The 25,362-nt window shown below is 38.3% G+C and overlaps 2 protein-coding genes across 2 annotated transcripts in view; both read right to left on the reverse strand.

Moving 5' to 3' along the window:
• Nucleotides 1-1,168: 1,168 nt before the first annotated feature.
• On the reverse strand, nt 1,169-13,663 carry dxo (decapping exoribonuclease). The gene is made up of 6 exons (XM_052131246.1): nt 12,919-13,663; nt 9,750-9,976; nt 9,443-9,662; nt 6,937-7,072; nt 5,093-5,187; nt 1,169-4,940 (listed from the first exon to the last, which is right to left on the reverse strand). The coding sequence occupies exons 1-6, from the start codon at nt 13,338-13,340 to the stop codon at nt 4,811-4,813; spliced, it is 1,230 nt and encodes a 409-aa protein (XP_051987206.1). The 5' UTR covers nt 13,341-13,663; the 3' UTR covers nt 1,169-4,810.
• Nucleotides 13,664-15,692: 2,029 nt separating this feature from the next.
• LOC127647886 (cytoplasmic phosphatidylinositol transfer protein 1-like) overlaps nt 15,693-25,362 on the reverse strand; it is a 122,825-nt gene continuing 113,155 nt past the window's right edge. Inside the window, exons 7-9 of the mRNA XM_052132404.1 lie at nt 21,895-22,050; nt 21,491-21,554; nt 15,693-17,044 (exon numbers count right to left, since the gene is read on the reverse strand). Coding sequence (XP_051988364.1) covers nt 16,731-17,044; nt 21,491-21,554; nt 21,895-22,050 — 534 coding nt within the window. The 3' untranslated portion in view covers nt 15,693-16,730. The remainder of the gene's footprint in view (nt 17,045-21,490; nt 21,555-21,894; nt 22,051-25,362) is intronic.

Consider the following 25,362-nt stretch of genomic DNA (forward strand, 5'->3'; position numbering starts at 1 on the left):
CTGTCTCCTGGAGATGAATGTAGTTTGGTGCAAATAGTGCAAAGAACCAAAGAACCCAGAACCACAGTAAATAACCTTGTGAAGATGCTGGAGGAAACAGGTAGACAAGTATCTATATCCACAGTAAAACGTGTCCTATATCGACATAACCTAAAAGGTTGCTCAGTAAGGAAGAACATACTGCTCCAAAACCACCAGACTACAGTTTGCAAGTGCACATGGGGACAAAGATCTTACTTTTTGGAAAAATATACTTTTTGGCCATAATGACAATCTTTATGTTTGGAGGAAAAAGGGTTGCAAGCCGAAGGATACCATCCCAAACGTGAAGCATGGGGGTGACAGCATCATGTTGTGGGGTGCAGCTTTGCTGCAGGAGGGACTGGTGCATTTCACAAAATAGATGACATCATGAGGAAGGAAAATTATGTGGATATATTGAAGCAACATCTCAAGACATCAGCCAGAAAGTTAAAGCTAGGTCACAAAATGGTCTTCCAAATGGATAATGACCACAAGCATGACCTCCAAAGTTGGCAAATGGCTTCAGCACAACAAAGTCAAAAAAAGTATTGGAAAAGCATGTGCAAGCAAGGAGGCTTACAAACCTGACTCAGTTACACCAGTTCTGTCTGGAGGAATGGGCCAAAATTCCAGCAACTTATTGTGAGACAGCTTGTGGAAGGCTCCCCAAAATATTTGACACAAGTTAAACAATTTAAAGGCAATAATACCAAATACTAACAAAGTGTATGTAAACTTCTGACCCACTGGGAATGTGATGAAAGAAATAAAAGCTGAAATAAATAATTCTCTCTACTATTATTCTGATATTTCACGTTCTTAAAATAAAGTAGTGATCCTAACTGACCTAAGACATGGAAAGTTTTTTTTAAATGTCAGGAATTGTGAAAAATTGAGTATAAATGTATTTGGCTGAGGTTTATGTAATCTTCTGACTTCAACTGTACATGTATCACATGTTGAGAGGAAAACCCATCCAAAACTCTTTACAAACTCCAAACGTTGACTGCTTCAGTGAGTCCTAAACAAGCTAATGGTGCCATCTTGCGGCTAGGTGTGGGAAAACACTGAGAATGACAGCATCATGAGATGATCCAATGTTTATAATATTACAATCCAAATCGCAAATCAAAACGATCCCTTCTCAAATGTTTACTATTTCCTAACTTCTGTGCTCTGTTTGGGTGGTTTTGTGCTGATCAACTATTATATTTGTTAACATTAGGTATCATGCACTAACAAGCTTTATCTCATCCATGCTATGCAAGATTAGAATTAAATGTTTATTTTTTTTTAATGTAAAGAACAGAAACTGTATTAAACGAGACATAATTGAATGACAATTGGGTCACGTGGATCTCGTCTTTGGACACAAATTATACAGAACAACTTTTACTCTTCAACACACAGTAACCCCATATAACTTCTTCATCACTATACAAAATCACTAATGAGTGAAATCTGAACATTTACCAGCCAGTTACCAAATATATACATTTTTAGTTTTATAGTGTTGGTTGCAAATGCAAGCGATTTCCTCTCATTGTTGTAGTGGGTTGCACATAGAGTAAATGATCAATCTTGGGATTTAAGAATCGATATTGACATCATTCAAAAGAACATTACATCGGAAAATCTGAATATTTTTACCCACCCCAATTCCAAAGCTTTGTCTTTTTCTTCTTCTGTGGAACACAAAAGGAGATGTTAGGCAGAATGTTTAAGCAACACTCGTCCTTTCAAGCTTCAAAAAGTAGTCTATCCAGCTTGTGCGCTATAGTCCTGAAATCTCAACTGTGTACTAATGTAAAATCACAATCAATAATCAATTTTGTCTACTCTGTCATAGGAGACATGGATTGTTGGGCCTGTATAAAGGTCTAGAGGCGAAGCTGCTCCAGACAGTGTTGACGGCAGCGCTCATGTTCGTCGTGTATGAGAAGATAACTGCAGCCACATTCAAACTAATGGGCCTTCACACCTGAACTAACCAGAGAAAGACTAATTCATTACTACCTCTCAAGAGGAGGAGCTCAGTGCATCCCATCACTCATTGCTCCTCAACACTGGATAATCTGGGTATGGTCTCAGTCCCACCGACACGTAGGTCAGATTAGAGGTTTTAATTTTGCCTAAAATCGAAAGACACACTCAAATTTCCTTTATAAACCTATTCCTGGATGGTAGAGAACAAATAAACGATATAAAACTTAGTCCCTTTCACATCTCGAAGTCTCGCTTTGACTTCCACGTGAACAGCATTGCAGATAGTGTCACACAAGGCTGAATTTACAAGTAATTTGTTATGGATTACTTTAAGTATCTTGCCCAATGCTGGTAGATTCACATGGCATGAGTGTTGTTTTGATATGTACACAGATTTATTTACTGTGCTTCGAAACGTCAATGGTAAATCAAGGCACTGCAGTTCATGTGTGGCATCTGAAAGGGCTTTTTAGAGCCAAAGAATTAAATTATATCAAAATAATGTTAATATAGCTCAAGCATACACTGCCTGGCCAAAAAACTATTTGAACACTCTAATATTGTTCGACCGCCTTTAGCTTTGATTACGGCACGCATTGGTTGTGGCAATGTTTCGAAAACCTTTTACAACGTCACATTTCCACCCAGTGTTGCATTCATTTTTGGCAGAGATTTTGTATTGAAGACAGGAGAGTCGAACCACTCCGAAAAGTCTTCTCCAGCACATCCCAGAGACTTTCAATGGGGTTACGGTCAGGACTCTGTAGTGGCCAAATCATGTGTGAAAATGATTCCTCATGCTCCCTCAACCAATCTTTCACAATTTGAGCCCCATGCATCTTGGCATTGTCATTCTGGAATATGCCCGTGCCATCAGGGAAGAAAAAAATCCATTGATGGGATAACCTGGCCATTCAGTACATTCAGGTAGTCAGCTGACTTCATTTTATTTCCACATAACATTGCTGATCCTCGACCTGGCCAATTGAAGCAACCCCAGATCATAACACTGCCTTAAATCCAAATGGTGACTTTTTTTTTTTTGGCCAGGCAGTGTATCATGATGGAGGTCTTGTTTTTCTGAATTTAATGTTTGATTTTCAGAATGAACCTGAAAGTTTTTAAGTGCTACAGAAGGAAGATTTATCAGATTTAACATTCAAAAGGTCTGATTAGATCATGCGGTCATTATTTAATAATTAATTAGGCACAAATTGTACTGTCCTTGGATATCTAGTGGAGGCTTATCATAGATAAGAGTACGATGTGCTGCTATGTGACATGACAGACTAAAGATTGATCTAGGGAATCAAATCTATTTCTTAATTATGGTCAATAATATGGATGGAGGTATGTTTATGAATCTAGTTTCTAAACCATGATTGGAGCAAATCCATCACATTAATAGCCTTTTCTGATCTTTTTCCAAGGATTGTCAGTGAGAGAGAGAGTTTTTAATATTCTTAGCTGTGATGACTACTATATGTGGGACTGTTTAGTTAAGTTGTAGCATACAGAGAATATGTAACAGAGAATGCCATTATATTAAGAGTACTAAAGTATTCAAATCACTATATCAATTCATGAACAAACTGATTTGACTGTATTAGTTAGCATATATTGTGTCTGTGTTGAATTAAGTTTACATCACTCTGAAAAGATGTTTATTCAGCACACATTAGAGGCATTTTAATAACACAGGGCTCAATATATATAGACAACTAAAAACAAAGTAAATTTCTTGTTACCATACTAGAGGTCCACCGATAGGGTGGTTTTCCGATAACTAAGGTGATGGAAAAGGCAGATAACCGATTAATCGACCTATAGTTAAAAAAAAATCATTTATAAAATGATAAAACAATTCTTAGCATTTCCTTACTATGAAGGGCGCAGACATTGATGCTAAATAATCCCAATAATAACCAGAAAAATTCAGATTTGGTGCATAATGTGGGACTTTTAAATATAAACAAGCCCAATATACACTGGGACTATTGTTGAGAGATGACAGACACTGGGCTCCATCACAGTGATCTACATGCAAGTATTTTCCAAATTAAGCAATTAATAGCCTATATATCCCCAGATAAAGTGTTTTATTGATATATTGCACTAGATGAGGAATACTTTTTGAATAACTATCAACATAGATTTTTGCCTAGAACCGATAGTTCCAAAGCAACTATTGGCACTGATTAATAGGAAAATAACGGTCTACCTCTATACCATCCTTGCCTTAAATTCACTGTTATTGAGAGAATCACTCTAGCTTACTGAAGCTCTGTCTTACCTGCTCTGTTGCAATGAGACTGTGGTTTGTGACCATACAGAATAAGAAAAACTAACACGGTTTACATAATTCCAATGCAGCTTTGGCTTTGTACATTTGTTTTTGCATATATTTTGTTCTTTAGTTTGTGGAAACTTTTGCCATGGTTAAATGAAATGCAAACATCCGGGCAAAGATAATAAAAGGTAGTTTGGGAGGAAATCCTGTTGGGAGTCATTTCTTTGCTCTGCGATGATAACAGAGCTGCATCTTTATCCAAGACAGTATGAAGCTAGAACACTTACTTTAAGTCATGTATTGGACTTCACATAACTGTTTCTAACTACATTTCATGATTCTTTAAAAAAAAGTATATTTCGACAGCAAATCTCAATAAACACATCCCCCACCACCCCCCCTCATTAGGTAAAACCATCCAGAGAAAAAAAGCAAGTTCTGTACATCCTCTACAATCAAGATCTGATTGTGGTACCACACACTTTGTAAATTCAGTATGCTCAATTGAGTTCAATTGGTCAGTGAGTGGTGACTCCTCGTGCCCTGCACATACCACTCTGGTAGGAAAGTGTACTGGGAGTCTCTGTGGACTGTGTAGGTCACATCTCTGTGAGGATCCCATGCAAACAGGTACACCAACCTGAAAAACACCATGTTACATCAGAACTTTCATATGTGGAACACAAAAGGAGATGCTAGGCACAATGTTAGCCTCAGTCAACATTCATTTAATTTCTGGGTGAATTATCCCTTCACTTTAAGACATTTTCTAATCACTTGAAAACCTCTTACCTTGGGTCATCTTCTTGGACAACTGATTTGACGTAGGACAAGAAATCATTGCAGAAATTCATGCAGACTGTTGGCTTCCAGCAGTTATGCTCATTCTAAAGAATGAAGAGAAATTAAAACATATTATATTGTTATTAGAGTAATGCATTGTTAGCTTAGCAACATATAAATGCTAAATGTACTGAAATACATTTTCGAGTCACGTCTAGTAGTGATGGCAGAAACAAAGCTTTCTGAAACTTCAAGTTAATTGAACCCATTGCTTCAGAAAATGATTCATTGTTTCGAAGCGCACGCTGAGGATATCTGCTGGTCACAGGCTTATAAATGCAATGAGAAGACTCAAGTCAAAAGCAGCTACAATGACACAATGCATTGGAAATTATTCCAATGCATTCAAATGAACTTGTTTTTGCTCTGTGTCTCTCTGCACTCCTCAACTATTGACTCATCTACCACATCTGAATGAATGGAACTAAAGGAAACTGGTCGGCGTACAGTTTGAAAAGCAACTTATTTTCATCCTGCCTCCGTATACAGCCTCTGAAGGCGGCATTTTCCTGGTTGGCACCGGTTTCGTGGTCACGCCTAAAAAAATTAATTGCCCTATTGTGGTCTGAGGTTTGTAACCACCAGAGCAACGCAAGAGCACACGTAAACGCTTGGCCAAGTGCTCGCGTCTTTGTTTGCGTACTTGCGTTAAGTTCGGCCTTTAAGGTTAATTGGCAAGTTTATTAACCACTAGACTATGCAGCATTTCTATCACTGAGTAGTTGGGTGTACTAAATAAAAAAAGAAAAGAATTGTTAAGTCCACAAGGGTTTAACGAAAACAGTTTAGTGTGGCTTAAGTAAATTACAGAGAATAAAGACTATTTTACAGACGTAACTAAAAATGTTCTGCATGTGGATATCCCCTATACTTGCCCCAAACAAAACTAATCACTAACCTGGCAAAATTTGGCAAATCCATTGATAATTTCATCATTAAAACCCCTCATTGTATCAACCTTGTAAACAAATCTTTGTTTCCAGCTGGACTGATTAAAAATCAAGCGAGGCTTTACTATTTGAAGTATTCTAAGCAACCAATCAGCAAAGCGCTTACTAGATGAAGCAAGTGTTTTCCAATTTTGTGTGCAATATGCATCAGAAACTCCACCTGTGTGCGTGCCATCTGAGGCTGAGGGTGCTTTCAGCAATGCTCCCGGGTTCGTTTGACTTCAAATTTCAAATCGTTTTGATGACGTGAACAGTGTTTTACGAACTCAGGTGCACACCAGCCAACCGCACCAGAGTCTGCTTGAAAAGCTGGTATTGGGTACGGTTCAAGTGAACTCTTGTACGGTTCATTGCTGATATGAACGTAATCGTACTAAACCGCAGAAGTGAACTGCTGTTGATGGCATATAATTTGTGCATTTGCATGCTGATCGCAGTTATTATGGTATAATGCATTTCTCATTCCTGCTTGACTCCAAATAATTCGCCTTCAAAAGAACAACTCACATTTTTCACATCATTGCACAATGCAATACATGTATAGATTTGGTCAATACTTGATGTCTTCTCAAAGTGTTACCTAGTTGAAGTATTAAACTGCTGCTGCTTGTACTAACATTGATGACACAATCAAATCCAAATAATATGATGAGACCAGCGGAGGAAACAAACCCAGATTTGGACCAATCAATCGAACCAAGTGTGAAAGTGCCCCAAGATTCATAATGAGGTTACATTTAAATTAGGGTAAGACTGAGGAAGAACAGAGCTCATTTTTCAGATTATTATTTTAGATTACTAGATTGTAACTGAATGTTTAAGATGTGGTCATTTATAACATACCTTGATCAATTGTGATATTTTTGAGGTTTGGAATGCCTCAACAGAAACCACTATTCCATCATGGTCTCGAAACCCAGCGACTATCTGCGGCACCCCAGGAAGAAATGACTGTGCCCACCATTTCAGCAGCTTGTATCTAGAAGAGGAACATGTTTTGAAAGGAGAATCCCAAAAAGCTGCTGTTTTTTAGTAAATTATCTAAATAAGACTTGTGTAAAAACATGCATGCAGTGCTATCTGTCGATTCATCAGCCAGTGGCAAAAATCATTTCTGCACCCAGAAGTGGCCATTGACCACAGTATTGAAGCAATAGTTCACCAAAAAATGTAAACGTCTGCAATCATTTACCCGTATTACTGGTTGATTTGCATGAAATCCATCATGAAAATGTCCTGGTCATATTTAACCCCAATTATCACCGTAACACTATAACAGTGAGGGGAAAAAACCCATTGTACAATTATGTTTTTTTATATTTTCTTTATTGAAAGGCAGTACCAAGGAACCACTACTATGATATAAATACTTTATAAATTAAATAATATATATCTTTTTTGCATTGAGGTAATGAGAATATCATAATGAACTTTTTACAATCTGCATCAAGAGAATTGTAGGCTAAAATGTGCGTAACTGTCATGAAAATAATGAGACAATGTAAGAATCCTAATGGCTGTCAACTTAATTTCAAATGGCATGTATTTTTGTTTCTTTTGATTTTAGAGTAAAATAGGATCACGGCAATTTCCGTGAGAATCACCCTACTGTTTTTCTTTGGAACACAAAGGAGAAGTTTGGCATAACAGTGCTTTTTCTATATAATGAAAGTGAATGGGGTTGAGGGCTGTTGTGCTCCAAAAGGGAATGTAAAAGCACCACAAACCTAGTCTACATGATTTGAGTGCTATTTTCCAACATGGTCTATAGTCTTCTGAAGCCATATGATAGCTTTGGGGGAAGATTACCAAAATGTAAGTAATTATCTGACAATCCTTCCTCCCACTGTAGCTCTCAAATCTCATTTGCACTCACTACATTTAAACTTGTTACATGGCATGGGAACCAATGCCATTTGCTTTTAAATCTGGTACAACAGTTTTGAATTGAGCACAAGCTTCAGAAGAATACAGCACAATAGTTTGAACTACTTTTCTTCTTTTGCATTTCCTGTATGTGCCATTTGGCTTCGGGCTAATTGAGCCAGAAGTCAAGCTCTCCTCTATCCTGGGCCAGTCTTTACACCTCGCCGAGAGTCTTTCCTTGTCTCCTCACGACCCTGGCGATGTACTAATCCCACTCAATCTTGGAATGTTCCTGTGTTCTCTTGCCTTCCTGTCTGGCTTGCCATATCTGCCTGGGCTTGTGGTCCTCCATCATATGGGCAATTTGTCCCACCCAACTCAGGCATCGTTGCTCGATGATGTCACTGATGGGCTCCAGCTTCAGCTTCTTCCTGATGGCTGTGTTGTGGACAGTCTCTCCTGGTCTTCCCCATAACTTTTCAAAAATATCTCATCTCGGCAGCTATGACACTGTTCTCTAAACTCTTCTGCATGGTCTAGCTTTCCACTCCATATATAAGTGTTGGCAAGAAGACAGTTTTTCAGATGTGAATCTTGGTTAACTGGCTGATTTCTCATTTGCCTACAGTGGTGTTGTTGATGCTGTGGATTTGAAGATTGTTCCAAGCTATTTAAACTGGTCGACTTGTTCGATTGTTTGAGATTCCTGATGCATTTCTTCAGGCTCTGTGAGACTCTTGCGCTGCCCTGAGTTGTTCCCTCGGCACTGAATCGAAGGTGGCTTGCAGATCGACGAACGCAGCATAGATGTCCTTCCCTTGACTGAGACTCTTGTCAATTATGTTTTGCAGAGCAAAGATGTAGTCCTGTGTCTGTCTACTGGGTCTGAAAGCACTCTGCTCTTCTTCCAGTTTCTCCTCCTCCACCTCCCATCTTAGTCTCTTCTTGAGCACTTGGTGTAGATCTTCACAACAACTCCCGAGAGACAGATGGCTCTGTAATTAGAACAGTCCAGGGTGCTTCCCTTGTGAATTGGCACAATAATGTTCTTCTTCCAGTTGACTGGAATGTGTTGTGTCCTCCAGGCTTGCCTGCAGAGGTCTAATACCCACTTTACAGCAGCGGTTCCTCCGCGTTTAATGAGTTCTGGCGTGATTTTGTCCTAGCCGGCTGCTTTGCCCAGTCGCATGCCGTCGATGGCTTTATCTTTAACCCCCAGAGACCCAGCATAACAGAATTGCAACGTTCGTTTACAGCAATGAAACAATACCTATTTTGCACGAAGAGGAAAATTCACATAACTGTCCCTTCTAAGAAAAATGTGGTTAAAAAAAAAATCAAGATTTTCCCAAAGACGATCGCTGTTTTCTGAAGTCACATAAAATTCACCCCGAAACAAAACACGCTAAAAAAATCAAGATGTTTATAGTCAGTGGCATCCTACAAATATGTTCAAGGAGTGGAAAAGGGGTTAAAGTCACACCTGTGGAAGTTGCTGCGCTGTTTTGGGGTACAGATCTCTGCAGAGGTCTTGAGCTCTACATAACAAGCTGGAGCCGGAGGAGCATCAGAATCTTTGATGCGGCAGTCCACCTCCCCAGAGAACAGCAGCTTGTGATCGGCCAAACGGGTCTGAACCACCGTACAGAATGCCTCATTTGTGTTCACGACTCCCCCTGGGTCTGGAGCACCATCAACATCATCTGAAAACAAAATGGCCAATGGTCAATCAGGTGTAAGATCTATAACACCAGTAGTATAATGGTATAAAACACTCGAATGTCCAAAACCTGCGCAAATGTACTGCTCAAACTTGTAACCCCAGTACATCATCTCCTCATGTCGTTCTGAGCGGTTCTCTCGGTTCACTCGAGCGGCTTCTGTCTCCACCTCACTGATGTAGATGGTGCCTCCAAACCTTGATGCGGCCAGCATCCATCCCTCTTGAGTCTCATATGGGGTGGTCAGCAACTTGGTTAAGTGTCCTCTCCATGTCACAAAGTCTACACCTAACGGACTGCAAGCATACAAGGGTAGTTCAATGGTTCTGCACATACAGCATATTAAAGTGGAATCACATGGAAAATTAGATTTTTCTTGCCCTTTTCAAATCAAAATACAGTATTTGGACACTTAAAATGTAAAAATGTCTGAATGTCAATTGCATTAGAAAACAAAATATCAAAGTGGCATTTATTTTCAAGACAGATACCAAAAGCACACTTTTCCAGCAAAATATTTGACAAAGAGCAGCTTAAGGTATATGTATATGATAAAACACTAGATATAATGTTCAAAATGAGACCATAAACACACTGGTGGAATGAGCCTTTTAATGTAGTCAAACCAGAAAAACTATATTTACAATGCAGAGCCAACCAGAGAAATTTGACAAAATATGGAATCCAATTTTAAGTACAGCAAAGTGTGTAAACCTTAAAATGGGTGCACTTTGAAATTATTGGTAAAGTATTTTATTATTTTAAATCTGCACAGGGGTGGGAAGGCTAGTTACTTACCCACAGATCCTCATACAAGGGACACTAACTAACTACGAGTACTATACAAGAAAAACAGCCCAGTGGTGCTCCGAGAGGTGGGATGGAAGATGGACCAATTAGGAAGGACTCTACGGACATGACTGGAACGATCATGGAAAATGAGCAGCTGCGGGTGGACAAAGGTAACATTTTACAAGATGAATCCAACCCTTTCATCAAGGAAGGATTAAATGTGGTGGGAACAGCCAGCAGGTCAGACAAGAAGGATACGGAGTCCAGTCGAGCAACACAGCGCTACTGAATCCACTGTAGAGGGTCATCAAGAAGACCAGTACCACCAGCAGTACAAGTTATGCCCGCGAGGTGAGTAGCAGGAGGATACAACTGTTAACCCAAAGAAAAAAAGCAAAGGCAAGACAATGAAAAGGAATCAGGGAGAAAGAAACTAATTAATTGACCAAGATCTAATGATAATGAAGCCTGGAACACATTAGACCAAGACCTGTGCTTCACCTTGGAGAATGCATTCAGCAGAAGTGTGGAGTCCAAGCTTAATATGTTTAGAGACATTGTTTATGCAGAATGTGTAAGTAAATGTGGGGAAGTGTTGAAATACTTCAGCTGGTGAAAGAGTGGAGGCAGCTTCACAAGGAATGGAGAAGAGCAGATGAGCATGAGAAGGAGGGCTTGAAGGTATTGTGGGATGGCATAAGGGCTAGGATGTCGGTTTTGAGGAGGGCAGAGAGAATTCGACAGCAGAGAAGGAAGGAGTATGAGTGGATGAAATTCCTCAAGGATCCTTTAAAGTTTACCAGAAATCTTTTTGGAGAAGAGGAGTGGAAAGCTGGTGATGCCGAAGCAAGATTTAGAAGATCACATGAAAGAACAACTAGGGGATCCCCATAAAGATAGCCAGCTAGGCTCACCCGGATAAGTCCCTCAGCCAGCGGAGCCAGTAGTGGGATTTGATGTAGCTTCAGCCAAGTTGAACGAGATCAGGCTAGTGGTAGATAAGCCAGGGCAACTTCAGCCCCGGACCCGAACGGCATCATGTATAGACTGTATAAGTGGTGCTCAACAGTTCAAAATCAAAATGATGCCACAAATGCTTTAAATTGAGCTTACTTGTATTGAACCCTAAATATTAATGAAGTAAACATCTGGACCACTTCTTAGTGTATATGAATCTGCAACTTCCCTTTTTTCAGTACGCCTCACAAGAATTCATACTCCAAACAAGAATTGTGTGCTTAAAGTAACAGAAATATGAGTGGAGAACACTACACACCGTTCGAGCCCCACAGCCACCACCAGTGTGTCTTTGAGCAAGGCCCTTAACTCCAGGTTGCTCCAGGGGGATTGTCCCTGTAATAAGGGCTCTGTAAGTCGCTTTGGATAAAAGTGTCTGCCAAATGCATAAATGTAAATATAGTGTCACATGGACGGCAACACGGAGTACATGAGATTAATTTTTTCATTTTCCAAGTTTATAACCATTTTTATTTGAGTAAAAATAAATAAATGAATTAATCCTAGTCCATTGTACTTATTTATGTGTTAATGTGGGTAGAGTTGTCACGGCATTTCATATTATACCACCAAATGTGGATATTGTCCGTATTTCTGTTATACAGGCTTTTTTTACACTGTCAACCAAAACTCCTACTCCATTTTGAATGTGTCTGAAACGTTCATATCTCGATTGAAAACAAGATATATAAACTATTTAAAATTTGTAATTACTAGTAAATTTACCATCAGAATTCATTTTAATGAAAAAAAGAAGTTTAAAGGTGCACTCAGTAACTTTCTTCTTGTCATCTTAGTTAAAGTGACACCTAGTGGTGTGGATGCAGCATCATTCAAAATCAATAGTTTTCAGTTACAGATGCCATTGTAGAAATTCACAATTCACAGTCAGCCATGATTAACTTAATCCAAGAGTGAAAGTGTCCAATAACAAGGCAGTTACTGAGATTAAGGGAGTTGCATTCAGCTGGTCATGTGATTCCAAAATGGCAGCCCCCATGAGGGCGCCCCTGCCCCATGTAGAATAAAACAGCTTTTATAAGGTCACTGATATGACTAAAGTCATCATCTCATGTGAGTGCTCATGATTTATACATACCTTTCAAAATTATAATAAATTTATTGAGGAGTAAAACTATTTAATATGGGAAAATTACTGTGTGCACCTTTAACACAGAATAAGCATCTAGGAGTTTTTTTTTTACCCACATTTGCATTAAAGTAGGGTGAAGTTACATATGGGTAGAAAGGTTACAGTAATATTCTTGGTTCAATAAAAATTATGTTCAATCGACTACATTTTTAACTACATTTACACTTTTCTTAAAAAAATAAAAATCCAAACAGTGAGGCACTTACAATATAGCTTAACTTGTACTGAACTCATAATATTTTTTTAAAACCATAGTTGGGACAGCAGTTTATTTACCAACTGGACGATGATTGCGAGTCTCTGATTTGGATCTGGTCTCTGTTTTCCAGGATCCACTTCAATATATGATCAAGCTTCTCTTTCACTCCGTCGTCCCTTTTAATGAAGCGGTTGGTGTATCCATCCCTTAAATTGAACTCTGGACATTTTTTAGGCTGAATATAATATCTCAGCTGCCGCTGATCGTTGAAGAAGTTCCTCTTGGAGTCCAGAGAGAAGAAGCCCACTTCCACAGGCTGCTTGTACAAGGGGAAGTTCCTCTCATACCGCTGTCTGTGAGTGGACAGAGTATGTTGCTCACCAGAGGCTCTGTGTCGTTTCTGAGTGTTATAATCGCTGCTGGAGTCACTGGATCTTTTAGAAACAGACTCTTGCTGCTGCTGGTCTCTGTGTGGAGCTCTGCGGTCATGTTGATCCATGGCGTATTACGGCGAGTGTACGAGGCGTTAAACCCTCTTGCTGATCACAGTACTGCTAAATACTTATTATACAAATGAATGAAGATCATACAAACAGAATAAAATCTGTGTATATGCTAATAACTGATTATGTCGCAACAACATATCATCCTGCAGCTCTTCCTGTCCTCATTAGCTAACTTGCGTCTTTCCCTAGAAATTAAAAAAACGCAACGTGTGTTATTACGTTACAGACCATCATGAAGAAAAATATTTGACTGGACAATACATAATTAAACGTATTCATTTTCATAGAGATGTTAGCACCCATCCATGTCAGCCACTGTAACGACATTTCAAAATAAATGTTCCACGCTACGCGTCGCATAAATGTCGCTACATCAAAATAAAAGTCCTTAACTCCGCAGCAATATAGCTATGATACGCAGCAGATAAGCTTTATCCAAAAGTGTTACAAAATGCTTTTTTTTTTTTAATGGTTTAAAAGTTCAACATTTTGACATTCTGGTTTCATTTAGATTTATAAAGACTTGTCAGAAATTATGAGATTAATCACAACATTATTACTGCATCCTACTGACAGCCATAGGCACATTTGGCAGTGGACAGGGGTCAGGATGGGCTACACAGCCCCATACTGTGTGTTCTGACACCTTTCTCTCATGGCCAGCATTTCGTTTTTCAGCAGTTTGTGCTACGTTAGCTCTTCTGTGGGATCAGCACAAGAATAAGATAATAAATGTTCACTTCACCTGTCAGTAGCTTTAATGTTGTGGTTGATCAGTTAGGGTTAGGGAGGAACATCAATTTTAAATTGATGTTTACTCACTAACAAATTTGATTCATATTTCTAATGAGTGAAAAATAAAGATCACTGTTTTTCTAAGGGTAGTTGTTAAATGTGCATTTAAAAAAAATGCATATTTTAAAATGACTGCCAAGATGTAGTGTGACTTTATAAATTTATTTAAACTCATTCCTTCATTAATTACAATTTGATTGCCATCTTATATGCATCCTGTAATAAATAAAAAGTCACTGAATAAGCTAAAGTGGTCATTCGACAGTTGCGGTTACAGATGCTATTACTCACATTTATATAGACAAATAATCATGCAATGAAACCCATATTTGTTTTAAAACTATTTTTATCTGTTTTATCTTGGAATAGTACATATGATACTTTAATATTTACAATAATTTTACTTCTTAAAGCCTCCTAGAGCTTAAACATATACATTCTACTGCTTGATAATGCAGAGGATTTCTTCCCCAGTTTAAAAATAGCAAATAAATAAATATACCAGATAAATTAAAATAAGTTAAATCACATTTTATTTAATAATTGCCAAAAACAATTGCTACAATTTTTAACGTCAATGGTGTTACCACAATGTAAAAACACCAAAAGGACTTTTATGAATAACACTCAAATAGTGTATGGTAAGGGGGTAGACACAGACCAAAACATTGAGTTTCTAAGTAGCATTTCTTTTTTGGGGGGGGGTGAAAGTTCATGAATTATGAGCATTTTTGATGGGCCATTTAAAATGGTCAGAGGCGTTACCCCCGTTATGCCATTTAGGATAGATTATTGATTCAAATATCTATGGAAAATATTGATAATTAAGTGATGATTAATAGTTTCATTTCAGTTTTTGTGATACCTTCCTTCATCTTGAAATTGGTCAGTGGTGTCACTGGTTCCCATTACTTTTAGTTAGGAGTAACACCACAGACAAAAGGGCATTTAAGTCAAAGCTAAATATTCTTTTTTTTTATCTTGAAATATAATATAATGCATTAATTTAGGATGGTTGGTTTACTGTACGATTGATGAGTTTCATTTTTGATTTTTTTTTTATGTTCTAACCAAGCTGTTAAAATAGTTTTTATTACACTGTCTTTCAAATTATTCATTTTAGATATGAATATATCCAAAGTGCCTCATCGTTTAAGTTGATATTAAATCAAATGCTAACTCAATTACTATTAAATTATATATGTATATATGTACTTCCCTTTATTGCAAAGAAATAGCATTAGTCAAGTTTGATCGGTGAAAAAACATCACATGGCTATGCATGCCATTCGTAGTCAAAATGGCCTTTAGATGTCATAAAGGTAAGAGCTATTGCATCTGAATTATTGAAGATATGAGAGCTGCTATGAACCATCCCTTTGTTATATAACTTCAAACCTAGCACACAGATTCTCAAAGAGTTTATATACATCTGTAAGGGTGTTCGCTTTGTTATCCACATGTCATTAAAAACCAGTATATGTAGTTTTTAACATAAATAGCACAGGCATATGAGGTTTGGTGGAGTTTAAATGAAGTAGGAATCCCAATAGATAGCAAATGCTTTAATTTCACAAAGGTAACTGAAAACAAAAGCATGATTTCCCAAGATTTGGCAAGCGCATGTCTGAATCCTTTAGAAAAAAACGTTGAAGTTCAAAAGAACAGATATACATAAACCAGCAAGAGTACAAGAGCATTTCAATTTACAAAGTATACATTGGCCAGCAGTGGCAAACATTCCTTAGAGCTTGCAGATTATACAACAACCTAGTAATTGAGCATTCAATGAAGAGTTCATTTATATTCAAGGATAATAATGCATCACATAAAACCAAACCATGAACATATGTAAGGAACAGGATACTTCATTAATAATCTTATACTGCACATGCTCCTCAAACAAACTGATTTTGAATACGAAACTACGTACAAAGGAGTGCCAGTTTATATCCAAAAACAGACTAAGCAAAAGTAGTAAGAGTCAGTAGAGTTGGTACCTCCTGGTTTTCCATTAAAGAGTGGATGGGAATGAGACAGGTTAAAGTTCAAGACAAGAGCATGGCTGCAATCAAATTGATCTCTACATTTTTTTAAATCATGAGATATTTACAGTACATGTCAAACACAAGATTATTTTCTAAATGAGAAATCCAGAAGCCTGAGGATAAAGTAACATTAACATAATATCACAACTGAAATATCGAAATATTGAGCAGAACTGACCAATAAATACATCACTACAAAACAACAGTGGCTTCAAATCCTTCTTCATATTCAACATTTGCATCTATGGCTCAGCAGTAGGAAAAATAAAACAGCTTCAGCACTGTTAATCAATAGGACAACTCCTGAGATATTATTAACAGTAGTCTGTAATATTTGTGTAAGTCAGAATGCACTTCTTGGCCTATTGTATATTAACTCCCAGTGTGAAACATGAGGTTGCACAGGTTGAAAAGCCACTCTGTGATTGTGTTTTGGACACTGCACATATCTCTCAATATTTAAGGAGAGATTACTACAGATTGTGTCAAAAAGACACATTACCAGAGAGTGTTTTCAAAAAAAAAACTCAACACTGTGGTTTACTCAGGCTGTGGGGAGCTTGAACCCCAGGAAAAGAGATTGGGAAAGCGGAAGGCAGAGTCTCTTCGTGCCGGGTCAGGTAGAGTGAGGGTCTCTGGTGCTGACTTCTTCCGGGGTCTGTCCTTTGGCACAGAGAGGAAGTCTGGGGCGTCTGTGGAAAGGGGCGTAGAGGGAGCGCTGGATGGGCCGCTGCGAGCGCTGGCTGAAAGGGGCGTCTCTCTGATGGAAATAGCCGGGGGAAAGGTTCCCAGCTTCTTATTGGTGGCTTCCTGAGTGGCTCGTTCATACTCTCTCACCTCCTCCATCGTCATGTCTATAAGAGAACATTTCTATCAGGGTAGGGCCAAATTTAGAACTGAAGAATTAACACAAATGCTTTGCTTTAATGAGAACTGAAGAACTGGCTCCATGAGTTGACATTTAAATTGAATTGGCCACACCATACAGGAAGGTGAATTGGAATTTCAGGAAGAAACAAAATCAAGACATTCCCACAGACAGACGAACTAATCAAAAATTATTACATCATTAATTTGGACTGATATATAGAATACATTTGCTCAAATGATTGGACATATTTCTCTAAATCTAATCCTGTAAAAACTTTTTGGGCTATCAATTGATTTGAAATCTTAATTAAATTAATTACATGACATAACAATTAATTATTTGAATTGCAGTTAATTTCATACATCAATATTAAACTCTAAAACAAACTCTAAATATCGTGCCTCCAAAACAGTTCTGACCCGTCGAGGCATGGCAAGTCCTTTGAAGGTGGCCTGTGGTATCTGTCACAAAGACATTAGCAACAGATCCTTTAAGTCCTGTAAGTTGCGAGGTTGGGCCTCCATGGATTGGACTTATTGGTCCAGCACATCCCATAGATGCTCAATTGGATTGAGATCTGGGGAATTTGGAGGCCACCTTGAACTCTTTGTCATGTTCCTCAAACCATTCCTGGACAATTTTTGCAGTGTGGCAGGGCGCATTATCCTGCTGAAAGAGGCCACTGCCATCAGGGAATACAACTGCCATGAAGGGGTGTATGTGGTCTGCAACTATCTTTAGGTAGGTGGTACATGTCAAAGGAACATCCACATGAATGCCAGAACACAAGGTTTCCCAGCAGAACATTGCCCAGAGCATCACACTGCCTCCGCCGGCCTGCATTCTTCCCAGGGTGCATCCTGCTGCCATCTCTTCCCAAGGTAAATGATGCACACGCACCCGGCCATCCACATGATCTAAAAGAAAATGTGATTGATCAGACCAGACCACCTTCTTCCATTGCTTCATGGTCCAGTTCTCATACTCATGTGCCCATTGTAGGCACTTTTGGCAGTGGACATGGGTCAGCATGGGCTACACAGCCCCATAATGTGTGTTCTGACAAATTTCTCTCATGGCCAGCATTTCGTTTTTCAACAGTTTGTGCTACATTAGCTCTTCTGTGGGATCAGATCAGATGGTCTAACCTTCACACCCCACTCATATCAATGAGCCTTGGGCGCCCATGACCCTGTTGCCGGTTCAAAGGTTGACCTTCCTTGGACTACTTTTGGTAGGTATTATCCACTGCATACCAGGAACACCCCACAAGACTTGCCATTTTGGAGATGCTCTCACCCAGTCATCTAGCATCACAATTTGGCCCTTGTCAAAGCCACTTGACATTTTTCCTGCACAAGAACTGACTGTTCACTTGCTGCCTAATATATCCCACCTCTTGACAGGTGCCATTGTAACAAGATCCATCCATCCATCCATCCATCCATCTTCAACCGCTTATCCGAAGTTGGGTCGCAGGGGCAGCTGCTCCAGCAGGGGGCCCCAAACTTCCCTATCCCGAACCACATTAACCAGCCCTGACTGGGGGACCCAGAGGCATTCCCAGGGCAGTGTGGAGATGTAATCTCGCCCCCTAATCCTGGGTCTTCCCCGAGGCCGCCTCCCAGCTGGACGTGCCTGAAACACCTCCCTAGGGAGGCGGCCAGGGGGCATCCTTACCAGATGCCCAAACCACATCAACTGACTCCTTTCGACGCAAAGGAGCAGCGGCTCTACTCCGAGCTCCTCACGGATGACTGAGCTACTCACCCTATCTCTAAGGGTGAAGCCATACCCTATCTGAGGATAGTATCATATCATAGGTCATGACGTGTATACATAGATATATATATGTATATATCACTATCACCTGTCAGTGTGTTTGTATATGTATGTGGCTGATCAGTATATATATATATATATATATATATATATATATATATATATATATATATATATATATATATATATGTATATATATATGTGTGTATATATATATATATATATATATATATATATATATATATATATATATATATATATATGTGTGTGTGTGTGTGTGTGTGTGTGTGTGTGTGTGTGTGTGTGTGTATATATATATATATATATATATATATATATATATATATATATATATATATATGTATATATATATATATATATATATATATATGTATATATATATATATATATATATATATATATATATATATATATATATATATATATATATATATATATATATATACACACACATACACACACACACACACACACACACACACAGTTGAAGTCAGACGTTTACATACACCTCAGCCAAATACATTTAAAAGATTCCTGACATTTAATCGTAGAAAAGATTTCCATGTCTTAGGTCAGTTAGGATCACTATTTTAAGAAAGTGAAATGTCAGAATAATAGTAGAGAGAATGATTTATTTCAGCTTTTATTTCTTTCATCACATTCCCAGTGAGTCAGAAATGTACATACACTTAGTTAGTATTTGGTAGCATTGCCTTTAAATTGTTTAACTTGGGTCAAACATTTTGGGGAGCGTTCCATAAGCTTCTCTCAATAAGTTGACAGAATTTTGGCCCATTCCTCCAGACAGAACTGGTGTAACTGAGTCAGGTTTGAAGGCCTCCTTGATTGCACATGCTTTTTCAGTTCGGCCCACAAATGTTCTATCAGATTGAGGTCAGGGCTTTGTGATGACCACTCCAATAACTTGACTTTGTTGTGCTTAAGCCATTTTGCCACAACTTTGGAGGTATGCTTGTGGTCATTGTACGCAAGACCCTTTTGTGAACAAGCTTTAAATTCCTGGCTAATGTCTTGAGATGTTGCTTCAATATATCCACATACTTTTCCTTCCTCATGATGCCATTTATTTTGTGAAGTGCACCAGTCCCTCCTGCAGTAAAGCACCCCCACAACATGATGCTGCTACCCCCATGCTTCATGATTGGGATGGTGATCTTGGGCTTGTAAGCCTCACCCTTCATCCTCCAAATATAATGCTGGTCATTATGGCCAAACAGTTCACTTTTTTTTCATTCGACTAGAGGACAAGATATTTGTCCCCATGTGCACTTGTAAACTGTAGTCTGGCTTTTTTATGGCGGTTTTGGAGCAGTGGCTTCTTCCATGCTGAGCAGCCTTTCAGGTTATGTCGATATAGGACTTTTTTACTGTGGATGTAGATACTTGTCTACCTATTTGCTCCAGCATCTTCACAAGGTCCTTTGCTGTTGTTCTGGGATTGATTTACACTTTTTGCACTAAACTAAGTTCATCTCTAAGAGACGGAATGCATCTGATTCCTGAGCGGTATGATGGCTGCACGGTCCCATGGTGTTTATACTTGTGTACTATTGTTGTACAGATGAACATGGCACCTTCAGGTGTTTAGAAATTGCTCCCAAGGACGAACCAGACTATGGAGGTCCACAATTAATTTTCTGAGGTCTTGGGTGATTTTCTTTAATTTTCCCACGATGTCAAGCATAGAGGCACTGCGTTTGAAGGTAGGCCTTAAAATACATCCACAGGTACTCCTCCAATTCAGTACATCTCCTATCAGAAGCTAATTTTCTAAAGGCTTGACATAATTTCCTGTAATTTTCCAAGCTGCTTAAAGGCACAGTTAACTTAGTGTATGTAGACTTCTGACCCACTGGAATTGTGATATAGTTAATTAAATGTCGGTAAACAATTGTTGGATTTACTCGTGTCATGCACAAAGTAGATGTCCAAGATTGCCAAAACTACAGTTTGCTAATACTAAATCTGGAGTGGTAAAACAAAAAAACCTTTTGATTTTATTAAAGCACTCAGTCTTTTTGGGTAGGAGTCTATTAGCATGGCACATCTTGACATAGTAATGAGTAAAGCATTCAAAAGACAATACAAAAACTGCCTTTAGAAGGCAATATATTGTTTATTTCCATATAATTAAACATAAGCCAATCATTGGCCTACAGTTCACAGCAGTCCATTTTGTGACTGAATTTGTCAATCTGTCTGAGGTCAACTTATGAGGGCTTTTTAAGAAAATGTCTATGAACACATGAGTCAGAGGGAAGCATTTATCCTCATCATAGCCATGTTTTTAGGATGCTAAGTCAAGTTAAACGTAGTTTAAAAAAAAAAGAAAAAGAAACCATCGAGTTCAGAAAGTAGTCATCTTATCAGGCGGTTCAAGGACCTCAATGAGAACCTGATGAGAATCTTTAAAGACCTGAATTGCTTTGTGTGTTTGTTCTCTCAGTGACTCATGCAAGACTAAAACTTTGTAAGCTATGGATCATCCATTGGCAACAGTGAGGTTTGTTAATCATGACTCTGGGAGTCAACACAAAAAAGAAACAGTTATAAAGCTTGAGAGATCTGCAATCTGAAGGGAACGCTTAGTCAATGTCAAACCTACCAATCCATTCATCAACCCAGGCGAAGGCCTGTCTGTGACCCAGCAACAACACATCCCTCACCACCTAGAGAATGAGAGAGACAGGTACAGATGTACAGAATGGTAACCATGACTTTGCTTTCTGGATGCACACTCCTAAGTCTATCCATAACCCCAGCCCTAACAAAAATCCTAAATTAAATCAAGGGACAAATTATAAATTGATAAGGATTTTTTAAAGCACCAACCACAGACCTAAGCCTAACACTAAATAATTGAAAGGAACATTGTTCCAAGACAAACAAGGGTTTTGTTTCAGGAACATGTCATACTTGGTAAAATCATGGTAAGCACAGTTGAATGACTGCAAAGTTGGAAATTTAGGGGGCTCGTCCAGGATATGTAAGTGGAGTTGTGAAATTGACCTTGTGCACAAACTGCTCCACACGAGTCTGCAGTCCCCACACCTCAAACTTGACTGTTACTAGCTTGTAGGAACACATGATGGGGTCCTGGTTGTCTCTCCAGCCCTCCTGCAGCATTCCTCGTTCCGTTTTCTCTGATTTAAAGAGTCTTGGATCCTAAAGTGAAAACAACAACAAGACAACAACAACAACAGATATGTTCCAATATGGCAAATACTATATGGCATAGGATATGGTCAGTTGACATGAAGTACTTCTATGAAGTTAACATGTCCTGCAGTGTGAAATGCTATAGTCCATATCAAACTATTCTAAATAGCATTTTTTCAGATTTTTCTTTAAATATTATATACTGTGTGCAAATTTATAACCTCAGATTCATTGGGAGACTACATGGAATATTTGTACTTTTAAAAATAAATTTGTAGTACGCAGTACCATTTAAAGGTGCACACAGTCATTTTTTCTACAGTGTATATCAGGGATCGGGAACCTATGGCTCGCGAGCCACAAGTGGCTCTTTGTTAAAAAATCAAGTGGCTCGCCCGGTCTCTCACCATTCACCAACACATGAAAGTTTAAAACGTTCTAGAGATAATTTTCCAACAGAAAGTGTGGGTGCGATTGCAATGCTTGAAGTCAATGACACTGTTTTGATTTTCTTTCTCCCAAATTTTCAGCCTACTTCTGGTGAACAAGGTTTGAAATGAACACACGCCAAATGCAGATTTTTCATGCAGAGTATTTTGCTGATGTACCAGCCACTGTGGAAGGCGACCTGTAAGACTTGTCGGAGAGATATATAACAAGAAATTAGACACAAAGCCGTGCATGACGAAACATGATTATATTTTGAAGAACAGACGAAAGAAAATCCGCCGTGAGTGCAATGAAAGCGCTTCTCCAACACACGAACATTCATTGAGTTCTGGGCCTCGTTTCCTAAAAACTATTGATCTTAACTGTTGATTGCATATTCTTAGAGCAATTTTATGAACATTTGTAATATTTTATGAGCAAACAGGGTGTGATATAGCACCCGCAATATGCGACGAGATTCCAGTTTGCGAGCTCCTCTCCAAATGCATTTCATGCATGAGTAATTTTACTCATCTACCTTCAAAAGATGGGTGACCTGTAAGCTGTCACGGAGTGACATATGACAAGAAATGCTGACGTGTTTGAAGAAACACACTTTATTATATTTTTAAGAACAGACAAAAGTAAAGACATCAATGCTCGTGTCTGATTCACTGTTTGTTCAGAGACGTGCAACAGGACCCTGTCTCGTGAAACAAGCGCTTGAAATGAGTTATCACTCCTTTTTCTCTCTTTCATTCAACTGAATGATGTAATCTATGAGAATGCTGCAAATGATCTCCGATCATCTCGTGAGGTGCTGCAGGTTCAGTAATATTTACAGGTATCTTTGTATTAAATAAACAAATATGAAAGTGATTAAATCATAAGGTAATACAAGACACGTTCACCTTGAACCTAAAATTGAGATCTATTTTTTTTCTCCTTTATGACCAAAACGTAATACAAACCCATTCGATAATACAAACACACAAGCCTTGTTTAGGCTTATTTATTATGATGATTATTATAATAATCTTTACATTTATAATTGTCTTCAGTTTTTAATTTGCACCTGTTGCCGCATACTGATACTTGCGTGATGGCAAATGGAGCCATTGGAGATGTAAATGTTTGGATTTGGGGAGGTGGCTATATATAAGATTTTTTTTTCACTTCATAATTTGTATTGCTTTTTCGTTTCGTTTAAAGTGCAATTTGAATTTAGAAATGTCTTTAACTTATTGAAACATGAAAAAAAAATTACATTTTTAAAGCAAAATAAATAAAGCAAAAATATTCACCGACCTTGGGGATTGACCTTATAATCGGATATTGATATTTTAAATGCGATAATCATTAAAAAAATTATAATTTTTTTTATATATGGCCCAGCACAAAATGGAAGTAACATTTTTCATGATGACCCGCACAAACACGTGTACTCAATTCCAAAATTGAGTACAATTAATGTTACCCATTAATATTTGCATATTTGTTTGTTTTTGAGTAGTCTATGGGAATTTAAAAATGTTATTTTATAGAAAAACATTGTTTTTGAAAATAGTAATGTTTGTGGTATGGCTCTTTCGAAAAAATGCATCAACCAAACATTTTTTTAATTGGCTCCTTAGTGAAAAAAGGTTCCCAACCCCTGGTGTATATCGTCTTGGACTTGAACAGGTCATGTGATCCTAACATGATGGGACCCTCTTTATGTAGAGTAAAGCTTTTATATGGTTACGGATATGACTGTCTTCATCTCATGTGCATGCTCACTAATGATTTTATACATACGTTACAGTATTACTAATCATTTCTTGGGTGGTTAAACATTTGTAATGAGGAAAAATTACTGAGTGTACTTTAGAATGCTCTTAAAAATGGTCAATCATTTAAAACCTATATAGAGGACCCAAGATACACAGTTTTCCTTGTACATATATACAATTTAACCTAAAATCTTGATAATGATGAAACAAAAGTCCATGGACATTTTGTGTCTTCAATCCATATACATTCTACAAGGATGCTTTATTTTGGCCTTCTTGCCACTTATTCACAGAAGAGTAGAAAGAAGACCATAGAGATAATAGGAAGAAAAGTTGGAAATGGGATTGGGAGGTGACAAACTAATGGGAACAGAGCTTGAACTCAGTGTGTCAGAATAAATGTGCTAACTGCCAGGCCATAGCTCTGGTGCTCAGATGCCTCATTATGTTGGCGGTTAAACATTAAATCTTATAGAATGTCACCCTCCAGTTCAGAGCTACGTTTCTCAAAAGCATCGTAAGCCTAAGTAGATCATATAAACCATTGGTGCCTATGGTCTCTATGATCGACTTAACCTTACAATGCTTTTGGGAAATGCAGCCCAAGTCTATTAGAGAAAACTTTGGCCCTTCTGCAAGGGCATCCCTTCTTAGGTAACATATATATATATATATATATATATATATATATATATATATATATATAAAATAAAAGGCAGAATAAGAATCCCTTTCAAAAGAGAAAAGTACTATGGCCTATTCACTCCAGAGGGCAGAACGCTTGAGCGAAAGTACTCTCCACACCAACTTCCCACTAGTGTCACACAGGGTTCAGAATTCTGACCTATTTTATTCTCCCTTTATATCAAACCACTTAGCATAGTTGTCAACTCACTCTCATCATTCCTATGCAGATGATACTCCATTTCTGTTTCTCTTGTATTACCACATGCCTGGCAAGTAACTCTGCCTTGATGAATGCCCACCATCTTAAGCTGAATGCATCGAAAACCGAGCTGCTCTTCATCCCGGCCAATAGCCACTCCTGCCAAGACATTGTATTTTCAATAGCTAACTCAACCCACACAGTAGGCCAAGAATCTTGGGGTCACACTGG

The sequence above is a fragment of the Xyrauchen texanus genome, chromosome 8, assembly GCF_025860055.1.
Source record: "Xyrauchen texanus isolate HMW12.3.18 chromosome 8, RBS_HiC_50CHRs, whole genome shotgun sequence".
In the NCBI taxonomy this organism is placed as follows: domain Eukaryota; kingdom Metazoa; phylum Chordata; class Actinopteri; order Cypriniformes; family Catostomidae; genus Xyrauchen; species Xyrauchen texanus.

Coding starts and splice junctions, on each gene's coding strand:
- dxo (XM_052131246.1), bottom strand. CDS start 13,340: ATGGATCAACATGACCGCAGAGCTCCACACAGAGACCAGCAGCAGCAA. Junction 9,977..12,918: donor TCGCAATCATCGTCCAGTTG/GTAAATAAACTG, acceptor GTATGCTTGCAG/TCCGTTAGGTGTAGACTTTG. Junction 5,188..6,936: donor AAATATCACAATTGATCAAG/GTATGTTATAAA, acceptor TTCATTCTTTAG/AATGAGCATAACTGCTGGAA.